This window comes from Lichenostomus cassidix, chromosome 3, assembly GCF_008360975.1.
Source record: "Lichenostomus cassidix isolate B80296 chromosome 3, HeHo_3.0, whole genome shotgun sequence".
Lineage (NCBI taxonomy): Eukaryota > Metazoa > Chordata > Aves > Passeriformes > Meliphagidae > Lichenostomus > Lichenostomus cassidix.
This window is the reverse complement of record NC_139483.1, coordinates 39997460-40016032: the sequence shown is the minus strand read 5'-3', so window position 1 is coordinate 40016032 and position 18573 is coordinate 39997460. Positions and strand designations below refer to the sequence as shown.

At 37.9% G+C, this 18573-nt stretch overlaps 1 protein-coding gene across 5 annotated transcripts in view; it reads left to right on the top strand.

Moving 5' to 3' along the window:
- Nucleotides 1–3289: 3289 nt before the first annotated feature.
- The window catches only part of WDR27 (WD repeat domain 27), an 88654-nt gene continuing 73370 nt past the window's right edge, over nt 3290–18573 (top strand). The window contains exons 1-12 of one of the 5 annotated variants that reach the window (XM_085055401.1): nt 3290–3701; nt 4594–4735; nt 7007–7131; nt 7591–7704; nt 8458–8509; nt 9005–9075; nt 9964–10078; nt 11432–11564; nt 14555–14658; nt 15081–15148; nt 16086–16219; nt 17591–17667. In XM_085055401.1, the coding sequence (XP_084911527.1) occupies nt 3519–3701; nt 4594–4735; nt 7007–7131; nt 7591–7704; nt 8458–8509; nt 9005–9075; nt 9964–10078; nt 11432–11564; nt 14555–14658; nt 15081–15148; nt 16086–16219; nt 17591–17667 (1318 nt within the window). In that variant the 5' untranslated portion in view covers nt 3290–3518. The remainder of the gene's footprint in view (nt 3702–4593; nt 4736–7006; nt 7132–7590; nt 7705–8457; nt 8510–9004; nt 9076–9963; nt 10079–11431; nt 11565–14554; nt 14659–15080; nt 15149–16085; nt 16220–17590; nt 17668–18573) is intronic. The other 4 variants (XM_085055398.1, XM_085055399.1, XM_085055400.1 and 1 more) reach the window with 4 other exon arrangements.

Below are 18573 nucleotides of genomic sequence, written 5' to 3'. Positions count from 1 at the left end.
GCAAATTCTGATAGATTTGAGCGGTTTGGAAATCAGTTTTGTTCCTATAAAGATTTTTATACTGCTAAGAACATTAAAATATTAGTTACTAGACCTCATTTTTAAAGTTCTTCTTACAATGACTGAATATTGAGACCACTAGAAATACACTATTGGACACAAAAGCATGATATGATAAGGAACTGTTATTTGCAATAGTCTCATTTTCCACGTGGATGTCAGTTCCACTGGAGGTGCTGGAGTGGGTCCAGAGAAGGAAAATGAAGCTGTTGAAGGGTCTGGAGCACACGTCCTATAGGGAGCAGCTGAGGGAGCTGGGATTGTTTAGCCTGGAGAAGAGGAGGCTCAGGGGAGACCTTATCACTCTTTACAATCACCTGAAAGGAGGCTGTAGCCAGATAGGGCTTGGTCTTCTCTCCCAGGCAACAAACTGCCAGACAAGAGGAAATGGCCTCAAGGTGTGCCATGGGAGGTGTAGGTTGTGCACCAGGAAAAATTCTTCACTAGGAGAAGGGGTGATTAGACACCAGAATGGGCTGCCCAGGGAGGTGGTGGAATCACTGTCCCTTGAGGTGTGTAAGGAAAGGCTGGATATGGCACTGAGTGCCATGGTCTAAGTTGACATGGCAGTGTTCAGTCATAGGTTGGACTCAGTAATTTCAGAAGTCTTTTCCAACCTAATTAGTTCTGTGATTTGAGACAGGTGGGTACCCAAGGTGTGGGAATATGAGGAGCCATTGTGTTGCACAGAAACAGGACATTGCCAGAAGTGTTTCATGGGGGTGTGGTGAGGTATAAAATTCTATCTGCACACTTACATGTCACTAATGATTAGTGAAGAAATCAGTCCAAGATCTCCAATACTTCCTTGGATTGCTGCTAGTTCCCTAGTTGTTATGGACAGTGGGTTGTTGCAACTATTGTAGGTACAAACATTGTAAGATTAAAATAAAATAAGGTGAAAATTGTAAAAAAGAGTACTACTTACCTTTGTAGAACCAGTTACAGAGACATAACATGTTTCAGAACAAATTATTTAAGACTCCCAGGGGTTGTCAGAATAACACCTTTTCTTCTGTATCAGCATTTATTTTTCTTTACTGATGACTAAACTGTCATAACACATTCATGACTGTATCACTCATGAAAATTGTCACCAGCAAATTAACCATAAAATTTTCTCTAGTATTGCCAGTCATGAGTCACAATTCAGAAAAACAGTGTCGTGTGCAGTGCACTGAGTTGCCTCTGTGCAGCTGGTGCTCAATACAGTGGCTTCATCCAAATTCACATGCACACAAGAGAATTTTGACTGGTACTTTCTCCAGGCAAGACTAACAAACACAGGGAGATTATGTTGTCAATAATAATGTATATCAGATGCTTATATAGGGCAAAAATGCTTGTAAGTATTAATTACAGAAAGACATAATGAAGACATTCCTATAGAAGGTATCTGAAATGCAGTTGAGGTTGATATTGACTGATCTGCATAAAAATGGTTTAAGTTGGTGCAGATAAAAAACTTGATCATAAAATAATAACCTGGTTTGAAAGGGACTTCTAGACTCCCCCAGTCCACCTTCCTGTTCAAAACAGTTCAATTAAATCAGGTTTCTCAGGGTCGTGTCCATTTGACTCCTGAACAACACTGAATACAGAGATCCACAACCTCTCTTTAGAAACTTCTTCTGATAGTATAACCCTAATTGGGTTTTCCCAGGTTCCAGCTTATCACTGAGTGCCTCTGAGAAAAGTCTCTGTCTTTTGTGTATGCTCTAATCGTATAGTTGTAGGCAACAATAAAGTCTCAGCTGTCCCTTCTCCAGGCTGAAGAGGCCTAGTTCTCACAGCCTCTCTGTGTACATCATCTCTGGCTCCCTGACCATCTTTCTTGCTCTCTGCTAGAATTGCCTCAGTATGTCAGGTTCTTTTTTATACCAAAACCCCCAAAACTGGACACAGCATTGCAGGTGTGGCTTTACAGGAGCCAAATAGAGGGGAAGAATCACTCCCACAACTTGCTGGCTACTCTCTATTATTAATACAGCCCAGGATGCATTGGCTGCCTCCTGCAAGGGCACTGTGGTGGCTCATATCCAGCTTGTCCTGCAGGATCCTCTGGATTCTTTTTTGGGGAGCCCCTTCCCAGAGAGCCATCCTTCAGAATTTCATCTTTCATAGAATTACTCTAGAATTACTTTCATAGAATTACTCATAGAATTACTCATAGAATTACTCTGGGCCAGGTGTGGGATTCCACTTGCTCTTCTTGGACTCCATGGAATTCTCATCATCTGACTGCTCCCCCCAATTTGGCATCATCCGCAAATTTGGACAAAGTAGAAGGCTTTTCTTGGTGATGCTACTTCATGTAGTATCTGTGCTGTGTTTTCGGCATCACAAAACCACAGATGGTTTAGATTGGAAAATACATTTAACAACCATTTAGTCCAACCCCCCTGTTGTGGGCAGGGACACCTTCTAGTAGATCAGGTTGTTCAAAGCTTCATCCATCATGCCTTGAGCACTACCAGTGGCAAGGGCACCCACAGCTTCTCTGGGCATCCTGTTCCTGTGCCTCATCACCTGCAATGTAAAAAATATGCTCCCTATGTCCAGCCAAAATCAACCCTCTCTTAGTTTAATGGCTTTGCCCATGGTCCTGACCCTAAAGGCCTTAGTAAAAAGTTTCTCTCTGTCTTATATGCTGGCTTTATATATTCACAGGCTACTGTAAGGTGTCTCTAGAGCCTTCTCTTTTCCAAGCTAAAAAAGTTCCTCCTGAATATGAGGAAGAACCATGCAGGTAACCATCCACTGGAACAGATTGCCCAGAGAGGTTTTGGTGTCTCTCTCAAGATGTGTATGTGGGGATATTCAAGGACTGTCTGGATGCAATGTGCCATGTGCTTTAGGATGACCTTGCTTGAGCAGAGGTTGAACCAGATGGTCCATCATGGTCTCTTCCAACCTGACCCATTCTGACTCTGTGATCCTGTGAAGAACCCCAAATCTCTCCGCCTGTCTTTACAGGAGAGATGTTGACATCTGTCCCTAAGGTTCCACTGCAATAGTGTCGCGCTGGGGTCCCCTGCACTGGGCGCAGTGCTCCAGCTGGCGTCCCACGAGTTGGGCAATCGTCTCCCAGGACCTTCTGGCCGTGCTGCTTTCTGTGCAGCCCAGGACCCCGCTGTGGAGAGCCAGGCAGCAGCTCTGGGCGGCTGTCGCCGGTGGCGGGGCCCGTTGCCCAGGTGAGGGGACAGGAGCTGCCGCCGCGGGCCTGCCGCGCTCCGTGGGCGAGCGAGGGCTGTCCCGCCCGCCCTCCCGTCAGGCGCGGCGCTGCCCTGGTTACGGGCCGGCTGGGGTCGGGGCCGGCCGGGGCCTGCCGCCTGCCAGCGGGAGCGAGCCCCGAGCGGGGCTGTGACAGCCTCGGCCCCCGCAGCAAGGACGCAGCCGGCGGGGCGAAGGCGGCCCCGGTGGTGCGGCTGTGCCGCGGGGCCGCTCGCAGCCGCAGCATGGAGAGCGCCGAGGCCCGCTGTGCCTCCGCAGGGAGCCGCGATACTGACGTTGTCTGCGAAAAACACTTGTTTAGAGGCAAGCTGCCAGAGTCCCTCTTTCAGCTGGCGTGCAGTCACCGCCTCTGTGCTTTCCCTGTGAATTGCCATGAGTTATGCGTCTGGAACACAGCCACTGCTCAGGTAACGCCAGAATAGAGCCCTTCGTCGGCTGCTACTTTAAATTAAATTATACATAAAATATTCGAGGGTAATATAGAAGTGTCGGGTTTCACTTTAATGCTGGAAATATACTAGCGTTTGTTATACGCTTTGTTATTGTGCTATGAATATAATAAGCTATTGCAGTAGGCTGTCCCTAGCTGGCAGCTAAACCGTCACCCTTCCTCCTGCTCACCCCTTCCCAGCAGGGTAGGGAAGAGCATAGGATAGGCAAGAGTGAGAAGTCACGGGTGGAGACAAAGACAGTTTAATGAGTACGGGGAAGAGGGAAAAAAAAAAAAAAAAAATCTATACAAAGGCAGTCACCGCCCCCCACAAGCAGACCAATCCCAGCACAGGCTTTGAGCCACCCTAGAGTCAATCTCCCAGGCCCTCAACACCTTTTTGCACGCAATACCTCAGTTTTATTGCTGAGCACAACATCATATGGTAGGGAATATCCCTTTGCCAGTTCAGCAAACTGAAAAATTTGTTCCAGCTGTGTCCCTTCCCAACCTCTTGCATCTTCAGCCTATTATTTGGATGGAGAAACTGAGAAAAAGTGGGGGAAAAAAAGAAATCGTCTATGCTATGCAAACAGCATTTGGCAACAATCAAAACATTACTGTGTTATCATCACTGTTTTTGTCACAAAATCCAAAATGCTACACCATGCAAGCTGCTATGAAAAGCGTTAACTCCATCCCAGCCAAATCCAGTATAGTTACATTGTTGTTTAAGTGATTTTGAAGCTTCAAATAAAAAATGGGTATTGTTTTGTTGATTTCATATACATTATCCATTTTTAGTTTTGTATTTTTCATAACCTTTTTTGAAGTGATTCATTTAACTCTTCTTTGTCTGCATTTGTCAGCCATTATATTTGTCAGGGCATCATTACTCAATTTCTGCATTGTCATTTGGAAGTAAAATCAATCCGCTTCTTGTCTGCTCTGCCTCTCAAGAACGTGTGATAGTGTGGAATCTTGATGAATGTACACAGAAAGTGCAAGAAGGTAGAGTATTGTTTATATAACATATAATATATATAAACAAAGAAGTGCTGCAAAGGCAGTCATTCCCCACTAATCACTCAGACCAATGTCCAGCCAGTTTCTGAGCAACAGCCACCTCGGAAGGCCACCCCAACAGCTCTTTCTCTCCCACTGCTGCTTCTATAACAAGATTGTTATTTCTGAGAAGTATGCCTCAGCCACTCAGATTCAGCAGCACGAACAGCCATATTAATGCTTTATTTTCTGTTGCTCTTCGGCAACGCCGAGTTGAGCCAGGCCGGTAGCGCAGCCAGTCCTGTCATTGCACCTTCCCTGGAGATACCGCATGACAGCAATCGGCCCCGCGCTGCCGCTGCCCCCGGCGATGCTGAGCTGGGTCGGAGCTGGTCGAGGTGCTGTGCGGGAACAAGCAACAGCCTGCCGGCAAGCTCGGGGCAAACACGGAGAAGTACCGCAAAGGCAGGGACCTTCTGCCACTGTGCAATCAAATGGACAGACGGAAAACTAATCATAGCAGCACTGCATAATTACACGTGCAATGCCAAAATAACTAAATGCTACCTTTTCTGGAATATCTGTGGAACTAGTGTTTTGCATGCTGCTTTGCCTCTCCTTCTGTCTCTGGAACACTGTTATGTGTGTGTGTGAGAGCGAGATCAATGCAAGTATCTGATTTGGGAGAAGAGTGCATGAGTGAAAGAGCATTGTGGTGGCATAACACAGAGAGAGCAGGAGTTTTAGTATCCTGGCCACCAGCTTGTTTTGGAGCCTCAACCAAAGGAATTAGGTTCTAGGGAGCATTGCTTACCTCTCTGCAAGTTTAAATTCATTGGAAAATAAAAGAATAATTAAAAAAAACCAAAAGCAAGATCCCCAGAGTCATAATTCACTGGATTCCCAGTGGCATTCTGTCCCCCTTTGGTGTCAATATTTAAAGTTGCATGGAATTGTCCTACGCTATTAAAAATTTCCTCCTTGTTACCTGTAGTTAGAGAGTTTCCAATAACTTAATGTGAGGGAATTCTCTTGTAGGCTGCTACATGTTGAATTTACAAATCTATATATTACAAACATTGATGTAAAGAAAAATTTAACAATGTAAGTGTTTTTTATCAAAAAATGTCAGTATTCCATTGTAATCCATGTAAAAGTAGCATAGAGAATCAAATGATGCTTCAGGAACTGGGAATAAAATGGGAATATAATTTAGAGGAAACAAAACTGGAAGATAGGAATAGACAGTAACAGACAGATAAAGAGTATGTGAACTTTTGATACCAAAACATTTGATATCCAGATTATCTGACACTGGATTTTTTAAATTTTCTTTTTCTCTCCATCTACAGACTCTTCAGCAGATGCTGTAGAGTCTTTGTCTCCCCAAACTGTCCTCTGAACATTCTTGGCATGTTTTCTCAGACTATTTCTTATAAACTGTGTCAAAGTAGTTAAGGAATTCTTTGTGTGATCTTGACCTGTTAATCAATTGTAAAAAGACTCCGCAGCATCTAAGATGAAAGCCTGAAAAGGATACCTGTAACTGTGCTTCTATTCTAGCCAATTTGTTCCCTATGAAGTCCTAAAATTTAATGACACATCCAAACCATCCTCATATCATAAAGGCAGTGTTATAAAATAGGGATCTGCAGAAACCAGTCTGCTTGAACTTGTGAGATGACCAGAACGAAATCATGAAGACAGGATTGAAACATGACCTGTTCTCAAAACTAGTCTTATCTGACTCTGTAATGATATTTAGTGGTGTACTTCCTCTTTCAGCTTTTTCCCACAGAAAAATTAAAACCAAAGAAGGAAAATCCTCCTTACTTGTTGGCTGAATGGCTGGCATATTCTCCCAAAAGAAGCATTTTTCAAAGCCCCGTTTTTCAGGGCTTCAGTTAGGATTTCTTACCTCTTAAATGAGCATGGCACTAGTGAGTTCCATGGGCACATCAACCTACTCCAAAAATCCTTTCCTTGGCAATTTTCAATGGAAGCATGTAATTAATGCTTGATTTGATGGGAATTTTTAGTATCTCAAAGAGTACCAGATCATGTCTAGGGCAGATGGAGGAATTTGGGTGGTGCATAGTTCTGTGCTTTGCTTTCCAATATCCTGGTATAATTAAACTGTGTGGTTTTTTGTGCATCTTCCTGATAGAAACTGGGACAGCTTTGTGGTTAGATAATGGCTATGCAGAGTTTCGAAGAATCTCACTGCACCAGATTTTTATATTTCATTGAGTCTCATTAACAATACAATTGCTGCAGGGTTTACACCTCGAGGAATTGTTATAGGAACTCTTTTGGGAATGGTGCTTCATATAAGATTTAGCCCAGATGATCAACAAGTTGCAGTATGTGCTGGAAATCAGATCTACATGTTAAGTGCAAAGGTGAGATACCATTCTTTATGGCCATGGTATTGGTATTTCTTTTACTTATTCATTTTCAAATAAAATTGTGATACAGAAATGTTGGTAAAATTAAGCAAAACCATTCATTTTGTGTCATAAAATAAGTAGGAACTGATGCTTGATAATGCATCACATATCAGATAGAAGATTAGGTTTAAAAAGTTGAAGTGCAATAACTTAGAAGTAGAAAATATTCTTAGGTCATCTGAAAAATTTTCCCTATATCATTCAGCCTGAAGAAGCAAATGTAATGTGTAGTGGCTTTACCCAGCAGGGTAGTATACAGGACTTCAGTTTCAAAACCAAAAATCTTAGTCAACTATACTTTGAAAACAAATCTGACAATGATTAGCAACAGTTATTAATTTTTAAAAGACTTAATTGCCAATTTTATGTTGAAATATATTCTGTTTTTATTTTTGGCTTGATTAATCACAGAATGAATCTATACTAGCTGAATTGGATGGCCACTTGGCTCCAGTGACTGCTGCTGAGTTTTGCACGTGGGAGAAAAATATGATCATATCAGTGTCAGAAGACAGAACCTTTAAGGCAAGGAAATTGTAGAGATGAACATAAAAAGGAATAATTTTGTGAATATGTGAAGTAATCTTATTTATTCCCCTTTAAATATGTTCTGAAAATTAAGTAAAAAACATCTTTAACTTCATGGAGATAAGGATATTGTTCTTAGAATTGCTTGGGAAATTTTAATAAAAATAATTACTCTTTTTTTAAAGAACAATGCAGGTTTTTTATATTCAAAACTTTCCATAATTAAGTATTAAGTTTAGTGATTAATATCATCTGGCAAATAGAAATAAAATAAAATATTTTGATCCCTTGGTCTGTAACTGAAGTGTTTCAAGTATGCTGAACTGAAGGAAAACATTTCCCTTTTAGTCTGCTGACATTGATTTGAATTTTTTCCTCTTGGGAATATTGGATTTGGTTATTGTGTGCAATACAACCCCCCCCTCCTTCCTTTTCTTTTTCATGTATGCCTTTCCATAAATTTAGCTAAAATCATGGAGAGATCAATATAAGCAAAGATGATAGATACTTTGTGTATTCATATAATGTGAGTTTCACCTTTTTCACCAGAGATGCTTATCAGTTGAATAAAACCCTTCATAGTTGGAAACAGGTGCTAAAAAAAATCCTTTCCTAAGGGCATCACTTTCAATGGCTGCATTTCCCTGTTTTCACCACATGATGGCCATTGAAAGTTGTGTTTTCCCTAGATATCTAAGCAGGTACCTATCTTTATATCTTTTTTTTTTTTGCTTGTTTTACAATCTGAAGGTGTGGGACTATTCTACCAGCCAGTTAATATATCAATCAGGAATAATAACAGGTAAGTTTTCTATTTTTAAATGTATTTTTTAATTGCAAAACCCTCCTATCTCTAAACAATAATCTCTGATTATTGTAGATGGCTTTGGTTGTTTTAGTGAAAATAATTCTAATGGACTAGGTAGCAGTAAACATATTATCCTTTAAAGCCACCAGTAAATATATTTTCCTTTAAAGTCTACTTCCTGGTAGATGGTTTTAGTGTACTTTCATTGACAAGTCTGAAAACCATGCCACAGCAACTTGGGTGAAAGGTTGCGGGAAACCACTGCCATGGCAGCTTGGGTGAAAGGCAGTCCAGAGACCTGCAAGTGGAAAACCCTCAGCAGCACAAAGGCTAAGGCACACAAAGCACTGTGCAACCATAAGAACTGCAGTAAGGGCTTTTCCCCTCTGTACTCGTGAATAGGAAGATGCAGTTTTGAATCATATACTTTAATTCAATATCCGAATTGTGCCTACTCTGGAAATACTTTTATCTTTCTTTTTTGGGCAGTGTTTCCTTTGCTAAGTCTCCTGATTGATGAAGAAAACAAACAGATTATCTCTGGATGTGCTGAGGGGCAGGTAAGAATTGTCCATTAAACTCAGTCTCTCTTTCAAGTGTCCACTATTATTTATGTTTCTGTCTATAAAAAAGATTCACAAACTGCCAAAATGTTTTGAACTGTTAAAAGAGTTATTTTAGTGCTTTGAGTGTAAACCATGAGTGGTATGGAAGACTCTGTTACAAAATAAAAACTTTTTCCTGAAAACCAGGAAGATTTTTAAGGGCACAATCAGCGATTATATAAGAAAAGTACACTGAGAGGCTATAAATATATCTGTTAAAAAAAAAAAAGTGAAATATAGGATTCTCCTATTTTGGCCTAGGAACAAAATGCATGACAATAAATGGAAGAGGCTATGATTTTAGCACATTGGAATTCTAATTAAAATGTAGTAAATGTGAATATTCATTTCACCTCTTCTTTAATGGTGTGAATGTATTTATATATTTTTCAGCTCTTTTTCTTCAGTGCTATTGTTCAGTAATTCTGAAGAAAATTAAAGATTTAACTCCAGTGGTATCTAAGAAAAGAAAAGTATAAATGAAATTCATATACATGGCCCAGTGGGCAATGACAGGCATGTTACCTGTGATTTTTAATTGTGGGAAATAACCTATAACGAGCTTTTTTCAAACACATGAACATGTGGGAATTAAATGTACAGTTCAAACTGATGATTGCTGCTTTTGCTTATTTTGAACATATTATCTTTTATTATCTTTAGAAATCTTAGAAATACATATAATTGAAGTTCTTGTCCAAGATGAGATGTCATATACAAAAATTCACAAATTACCTCCACTTAAATATTGGATCTTAAATATTGGATCTTTACTTTATATTCATGTAAGGTTTATATTTAGTGTCAAAAGGTTATTGCAATTGCTTTTTCTTTTTCTTGCAGCTTTGGATCTTCAGTTTAATCAGTGATCATAATTACCGTTGCATAGCACATATCGACTTAAAGAAAGAGCAAGAGAAATTCTGTAATAAATTGTGGAAATCTGGCAAAGAAATAGGTAGCACAGTGCTCCCAGAATGCTGTTTATGGTATAGTCTAGTTGTTACTGGCTACTGAGTGTATGCTTTTTATACCATGATGATTTATTGTGAGTGATAGAGTTATGAGTCTCGCACTGTGGCATGGAATTCTTACTGAAGCTGATATGTAGTTGGGCATTGGCATATCTGGAAGGAATCATGCATGTATGTATGTAACAAAATCTTGGCCAGTGCATTTGTTTATAAAACACTGCATGATGTGCACAATTAAGTATCTTTTTTAAAATTTAGTTCATCATCCAAGGCTTCAGTAAGAATAGACCCAGTGCCTAAAAGTTAATTCCTTGTCTAAACTGAATACCATTTCTCAGTTACCTTTGAAGTTTCTAGGAATGTCTTTATTGTTCTGCTTTTTCTTATTTTTTTTCTTTTTTTTTATCCATACCAGTGCCTTCATGATATGATATTTCTCTGCCAGTGATATTTCTAGTGGTATAACACAGCGTACATATACGTCTTTAAAGACTGTCCTGCTAACCCTAGCAGGGTTATTCCCTGATATCAGACTGGTTTGATAGTTCTCTTGTTCTGCCTCAGGATGGCCATTTGCAGGTGACAGCCTTGGTACAATGGGAGGTAACACTCTCCCTGGTGTGGTGCCAGTGCAGGCGCCTGTCACCTCAGCACTGCTGTGGCTTTCTTAGACAAATGGAAATCTAGTTTCCTTTGCTTGCTCTTTTTCTGGATGAATGACTGTTGTACTCTTACCTGCCTAGTGGTCCAGCTTACATAATCCTAAAGTCCTAACCTAAGGAGAAAGACTGCTACATTTCTTCTTATTATGTAAAAATTATGGATCTCACTTTCATGCTTGAAAGAGAGTGATGTAATGTCTGTGTCTAATGCTAAATTTGATGTTAGTAGTTCTTAAGTGTGAATTGCATATGCAGAATGGATTGGAGACTCCTTGGGAACAGGAAACTGAGGTGGATTTTCATCTTACTTTTGGATTATGTTGTAACTTTAAGGGAATTTTCAGGCTAAGTGGAAGGATAACAAACATATTTAAGGATTACTGGAATATAGTTTTCAGTGTCACTTCTTGAGATGAAAACATCTAAACTCTGCAAACTCCTTTTTAGTCCATAAGTAGACGCTTTGGATTTTGTTTCTATGTGTTTGAAAACACCCCACAAAATAATGAGGAAAGCTATTTCAAGGGGGCTGGCTCTCTTATCCATCTTTTGAAATAAAGTTTCTAGAGTGTGGTCTTAGTTCATGCTACTGTACTACTTCCAATTCTTAAATCCTATCTGTTTCCCTTATTTCATTGTTTTTTGATAGCTGGTATTGTTGATTGCTTTTCTTAGGTGAAGGGCAAAATAATTCCAAGCTTTGCGAAACAGACAACGTGAGACCAAAAGGATCAGTGGAAACATCTTTGCCTATCCTCTTAATTGAACACTGTGATTTTTTAGTATGTCTCCATAATGAAGAAAACATGTAAGTCCTTTAAAATACCACCTAGTATTTGGCTTGAATTTATTCCTAGGAGTTCCTATTAGTTCTTGGATTATTTTCACTGCAACTTAGCATCTTTTGAAAAGCACAATAGGAAAATCAAATAATGTTTGTAATGACATGCTAGTTTCAGTGGCCTACTCTTAGGAAGATAATGTAAACAAACTGATAAAAAGTTGTAATTGGTTTTTATTCTAAAAAATAATTTTGTAAAAATATTATTGAGAATATCCATGTTAGCATCTGTTGATACCAGTTGATCAGGGAAGTTGAGTTAAAAAGTAATTAAGAACCCAAATTTATTTTGAGTTTGCTTTCCTAAAGAAATAGATCTGATGCAGCCATTTTGTACCTGTGTCAGTTTGCCTTCAAAATTTAAGTAATTTTTGAGCTACATAACCTGCTCCAGTCAAACTTCTACAGAGGGAGAGACATTTCAAAACATGGTGCTTTTACTCCTTCCCATGGAATTAGTTGGCCAGGTAGAATGAATCCTTACATTGTGTTTTTTTCCTGAAGAGAAGGTTAACTATATTATCAGGCACCTGGAGATCTGTTCAGAACACTGCCATAAGAACTGTCTTATAGAGCAACCTGTTTGTGTATTTCTCAGCCACATCATGTTTTAGGAAACTCTCGTCCTAATCTTTGCCCTATGGTATGTTATACAGATGTAACTGCTTAATCTCTAGTTAGATGTGTAAACAGCTTTTGATAAACAAAGAAGAAAAATAACCAGCAGTCCTGGACAATTTTGGTTGTCTTTATGTGAAATTTAAGTAATTATTAACAGTTATTTTCACGGTGCCTGCATTTCCAGAAGTACTACCATTGAGAGGAAGGAAGTGGTGATTTTTAAGATGCATATCTCAGACATACTTTAATACAGTGACAGCAGTTTAAGGCTAGATGATGAATTATTACAGTCAGTCTTATTGTTTGTATAATACTGCTCTCAAATTATCAAAACTTTTGTCTTCAAAAATTTGAAGATTTGAACTGCAGCGCAACTTCAAAGATGACAAGTTTTCTGGGAATAAAGAATAATTCACCATGTCCCTAGTGAAGTTGTTCCAGGAACTGACTCATTCAATTTTACTTCTAGTCTGAAATACCCTCTTTTCGTATACAGTTGTTTGCTTTTGGTATGTGTTTTATTCTGGTAGTCCAGTGCCAGCCACTATCAAATTTCCTCCTTGGACAGCAAATTGCAGCTCATGAACAAGTTACCTCTGCACTTCTGGATAAAATAAGTTTGTACTTTATATAAGGCATGTTTTGTGTAATGTTCTTAACATTTGATTTCAAAATTTCCTGAAGCTCAGTCTCATTTATTTTTCAATCCCCTTTTGGAACATGGTTGCCTGAAATGGATCCACAGTAATAGATGATTTTAAATAAGTTTCTGAATTGAGATAGCATCACTTTCCAATACCCACCTGTTACTGCTTCATATTGTACATCTAAGGTCTATTTGTTCTTTTAGCTATCACATCACAGTTGAAGGTTTTGTTCTGCTTATAAACATCCATGACTGTTAAATTCTTACTATTAATCCAGTTCAATTATCTTTTGGTTAGAGAGTTTTATACTTATAAATATTTTTTCTATTTAATTTTTAAATACAATATGTTGGTTTTAGCAGGTGGTTCAGATTTTTCTGAACAATTGAGCAATCTCTGAAATACTGTTTTTCCTGCCTGCAATAAAAAGCAACAATGAAATATTTCTAGAACACTGATGTCCAAAAGTAGTCATCTCACACTTCCCTAAGCTTTTTGACATTGAGCAATCTCATCACAATGGATTCTATTCTTGTAAAGTGGAAGTAGAAGCAAATTTCCTGGATATATCACTTCATAGTGTTCGTAATAACTTGATAGTGACCCTTCTTTGTAAATAATTCAGAGAATTTGCAAATTAAATCAGTTGGTTACTGCTGTAATGAAACTAGTGCAAAACACAAATAAAATTATTCATATCATATAAAAGTATCACAAACCAGAATTGAAACTGTCTATTCCAATCTGCTTCTTAAAGTATTGGACTGTATATATTTGGGGTTTGGGGATTTTGTTTCCTTTTTTTTTTTTTTTCATTAAAGAAGTACTAAGCCACTGTGGTAAGTCTTTTTATACCAAGTTTCATCTTCATATTTTTCCGTATCCTGACTTCAACTCTTGTGGTCGGACTTTACAAATAAAACTGGAAAGTCCACTGACACCTATTTGGAAAGTGTATTAAAATGGTGATGTCAATTTTTATGTATTTTAGCATGAAAACATTTTTATTTTATTGAGAATGACAACTGTTATTTTGTTACAATTGACTTATGCTTGATAATATATTTCTTCTGTGAGAGTGTTGGCTGAAATTGTAACCAGTTGGTTTACTCTGTGATGCTTACAGAAGCTGGATTTCATTACCTGACTGCTATAGTGCTGCCACTAAACACAGGCTGAGACAGACATTCTGGGCTTGCCTGGGTATTTTTCCCCTTAGTTCTTGCTGCCTTTTCTCTTTTACTTTAATTATGTAAAAACATACATTGAGTTTTGCTGGTTTTTGGGTGTTCATATTAGAGGGTAAATGTAAACTATGAGTGGATTTGCTCTTGGTTTGAATTTTGTCTTTGTGTATATGGTGTTTTAAAGCATCTCCCAACTCTTACAGACCACAGTAATTTTTGAAGAAAAGTATTTCCTAATCTGTTTTAGATGTGCCATAAAGCACTTACATGAAATCAAGGATTGTGTTCTGCTTTTTGTTTTCAAAACTTCACCAGTTTTGCTTGAAACATTGAGCTACAGATTTGAAAAAAGATACTTTAAATTTAATGTATTTTCTGTGTGCATTTTATTATTGTTGTACTGGGTAACCAGTCTTAAAAAATCCCAGTTGCTGTTTGTTGTATGGTAATAAGAAAAACTTCTTTGACCTACTTAGAAATATTTTTCTCCTTGTTTTAATAGATATTCTTCCCTGAATACTAGCTATGTTTGGATAGGAACCTCTACTGGCTTGTTAATAATTAATTTGGCAAACTTTGAATTAGAAGCTTTTTTATCTTACAGAGGTATGTTTATATCTGGTTACACTATAATGTGATTGCTTTTGTTATCTGACAGAAATAGTGTAAGAATTAGGTTGTAAAATAGTGTTGAAATTAAGTGTTTTTTAAAGAAAGTTTTTTTACTAATAGTTTATGTATGTTTTCCTGGCTCTGATGACTTTTCTCAGAAGACATGTTGGCACTAGATTTGTATAGTGGATAGCAATGAATTTTTATTTGATTTTGCAGTTTATGAGTGTTAAATACAAGGAATGTTTTTCTACTCTTCTGTTATAATGTAAGGGTAAAGTAGAAGTATATGCTCTGGAGACAGTGAGTTAGAGTCATGTCAATTTAATATAAGTAATTTTTGTGTGTGTGTGTCTTAGACATGAAAGTTCTTCTTCTTCTGAAATTTCCTTCTTCCTATGTTCTTCTTGGTAAAGATTACAGTGAGCTCAGCATTCAGATTGCCAGAACATGTGCATTAACAAGGAAGGGAGTTAATGGAAAAGTGAGTATATAGTAAACATTGCTTTAATAAATGTGAACAGTTCCAGTTATTTTCAATAAGTATTAGTTAAGCATTTTGCTAACAGATTAATGTACAGATTTGTTTTATTTAATGTGAATGACACAGTTAATTTTTTGAAGAGAGTTGATTCTTCATTATGGAATCAACTAGTTTAAGTAGCGAGGTAGTTTTAAAGGTCTCACAGCTTGTATACAGTCTAAAGCGATTAATAAGGAGAAGGTGTATTGTTACAGTATTCAGTGTGTACCTTGAATGTCAAGAATGACCATTGGAGAAGCAGAGGAAATCTTTTAGAGTAAAAAAAGATATAAGCATTGTTATATCTTGTTTATCAAACAAATGTTAGGATCAACTACTTCTGAATCCTTCCAAAGGGTCTGTCAAAACTAATTGAGTTGTGAGAAAATTTCTGTTGATAGTCACTAAAAGTAGTTGAAAGGAAATGCAAGGCATTCTTGTCTGTATACTCCATAATTGATGTTGCAGTTTTCCTATGGAAGTAAGATCAATCTAGGCCTTTCTACATATTTAACATAGAAGTATTTTGCTTTAGAGGTTTGGTATAAATTCAGCTCTTAGCACATTCTCATCATATTGCTGAAGCCAATCTTTCTTCTTTGTGTACTTTTTTTCTCATAACTCTTTACTTCAGCAATATCTTTGGTGTAGGAGGTGTTGGAATTTCTGTCACTGTTATGTGTGTAATTTGTTAAAACACATTTAAGCAACATAAGTGCATTTTTGAAGGATAGCTTTAACCACTCTTTACGACTTTATGTTCTTCAGGACTAAAACCATGGATATTTTTGACTAATTTTTATAAATGTCAGAAATTAATTTTATTTGTCATTATAAATGTGTTATTGTTTGAACTTGTATTATAATGGAGTGTTTACTTATGGTATAATTGCTGCAGATTTTCTGCTTGATCACCTCAATGTTTGAAGATATGATTGCTGTGTTGGAAGTTAACCTTGCTGCATTGGTGAGAACTCAGCACAGTGATTTTCTCCCACATGGAATTGAGAAAAATCTATCGGTTATTGCCAGGTACAGAATACTTAATTTTTTTTTCTCTGTGTTGGATTATGGATTTGTTTATCTGGCACTAAAATGTGTCATATAGTTTCTTCAGTGCTATTTGTTGAGATGGTTTGATTTTACTTGTTTTCCTGTCATGCTTTAGTTGTATAGACAGGGAAAATCACAAAATCACAGAATGTTTCAGTTTGGAAGGCACCTCTTCAGGTCATCTTGTCCAATCACCCTGCTCAAGTAGAGCCCCTTGGAGTCTTTCGCCCAGCACAGCGTCCAAACAACTTTTGACTATCTCCATGGAGGAAGATATCAACCCTCTCTGGGCAGCCTGTGCCTGTGCTCAGTCACCTCCACAATAAAAGTGTTTCCTGGTGTTAAGAGAGAACTTCCCATATTTCAGGTTTTGCACATTGCCTCTTGTCCTGGTGCTGGGCACTGAGCACACAGTCTGGCTCTGGAGTCTGCCTTACAGCCTTTTCTGATGCATAGGGTTGATCTCCTCTGATGCAGGACTTTGCCTTTCACCATGTTGAACTTCACAAGGTTGCTGTCAGTCCATTTCTTCAGACAGCAAAGGTCACCCTGGATGACAGCACAACCTTCTGCTCTTCAAGAACTCCTCTCAGCTTTGAGTCATTAGCAAACATGATGAGGGTACACTCTGCTCCTTCATCCAGATTATTAATGTAGGTGTTGAATGGAATTATACCTGTTACTCCACTAGTTCAGGTTTTCCAACTAGATTTTGAACCACTGATCACTGTCTGGGCCAGTTGTTCATCTGGTTTTCCATCCACCTCACTGTGTGCTCATCCAGACCATAGTTCATCAGCTTCTCTGTGAAGTTCTTATGTGAGACAGTGTGGAAAGTCTTACTGAAGTCAAAGTAGACAATATCCACTGCTCTCCCCTCATCTGCCAAGCCACTCTTTACCACTAAAGGGTTGATCAAGCATGACTTCCCCTTGGTGAATCCCTGCTGGTTATCTTTTTTCTTATCCTTTATGTCCCTATAAAAGAGAAAATGAGAAATGAGAAAATGCTGACATCTTGAAGGCAACAAAAACTGTGCAATATACACTGAAGTGCAGATTTCAATGCTTGAAATAAAATCACAAGTTAATATTCACAAAATGGGCTCTAACATGTAAATGCAATGGTCTGTGAATCGAGCTGGGGCCAAGGCTTGTTTGTGCTGCTGAGATCTGAGCTGATAACTAATCCACTGTGCCTAACTTGTTGTCATTAAAATCTCATTGCTATTACACCCACACATGCACACATGCAGACAAATATCTAAAATGGAGTTTTGGCACCTTTTTATAATCTGATACTTTTGTCCATTACACTGATCAATTTTTTGTTCTTGATTTTATAACTTAGGTGTACTTTATTGGCAAATTCTCCATTGTGTAAAGGTTTAAAGAAAAACATGAAACAACCTTTTAGCAAAACACTTGGTAAGTATGTACCAATCTTGAAATTAATTAATAAAGTTATATTTTTAATAACAGTAACTGGCTTCCAGCTGGCTCGTGCCTAACACAATCAACATGTTAATCTCTGTTTTAAATATATATATTATTATATTTTTACTTCAGTAGGAAGAATTTTACACTTCTATTACTATTTCATATCATACATGTAATTGTAGTTGAAAATTATGGTTATAAGTATTTTTCTTCTTTCAAAAACAATTGTCTGAGAACTTCTGCGGATTTTAAAATTGTTAGAGTGCAAAATATTTATATTTTCTTAAGTAATTTTTTTCCATAGCATGCAGTAAATTTTTCTGTATAAATTGGCCTTTCTTTCTTAACTTTGGTTATCTGTTCGGCATATTTTATTGTTCTGAATAGTCTTTTGTCAATACTGAAAGTTTAGGAAGTTAATTTTTGCCTCAATGTTCTGCTCCTTAAAAAAAGAAAAGATCTGACTTCCAGTTGAAGTGCTTGTAGCTTTTTCTGGTTAGCACCAATAAAGTAAAAAAAAAACATTAAAAAATAATGTTTTCATCATCACCGTTTGCACTTATTGTGCCTGTTAGAATGGCAAAGATTATACCTCAAGGGGTTTATGGTATTTTCAGAATGCATCTACAGTGTTTTAGCTAGAATTCCAGGCTGCCTTGGGCACCCAGCACTGAAAACTTTGCTACCTTTGTTGACATCTCATGATCAGAAAAGTGCTGCAATGAAATCCTTTGGTCTCTTAAGGTGTGTGGTACTGGGAGCTTCTCAGGAAAGGACCTTTTTGTGCCCTATTGCTGCAGAAAGAGAAAGGATAGTTAGTGGCCTTTGAAGGGACTTCAGCATAGGTAAATGTGTGCCAATGCATCTGAGTTTTTCCCCCTAGGAATATTAACA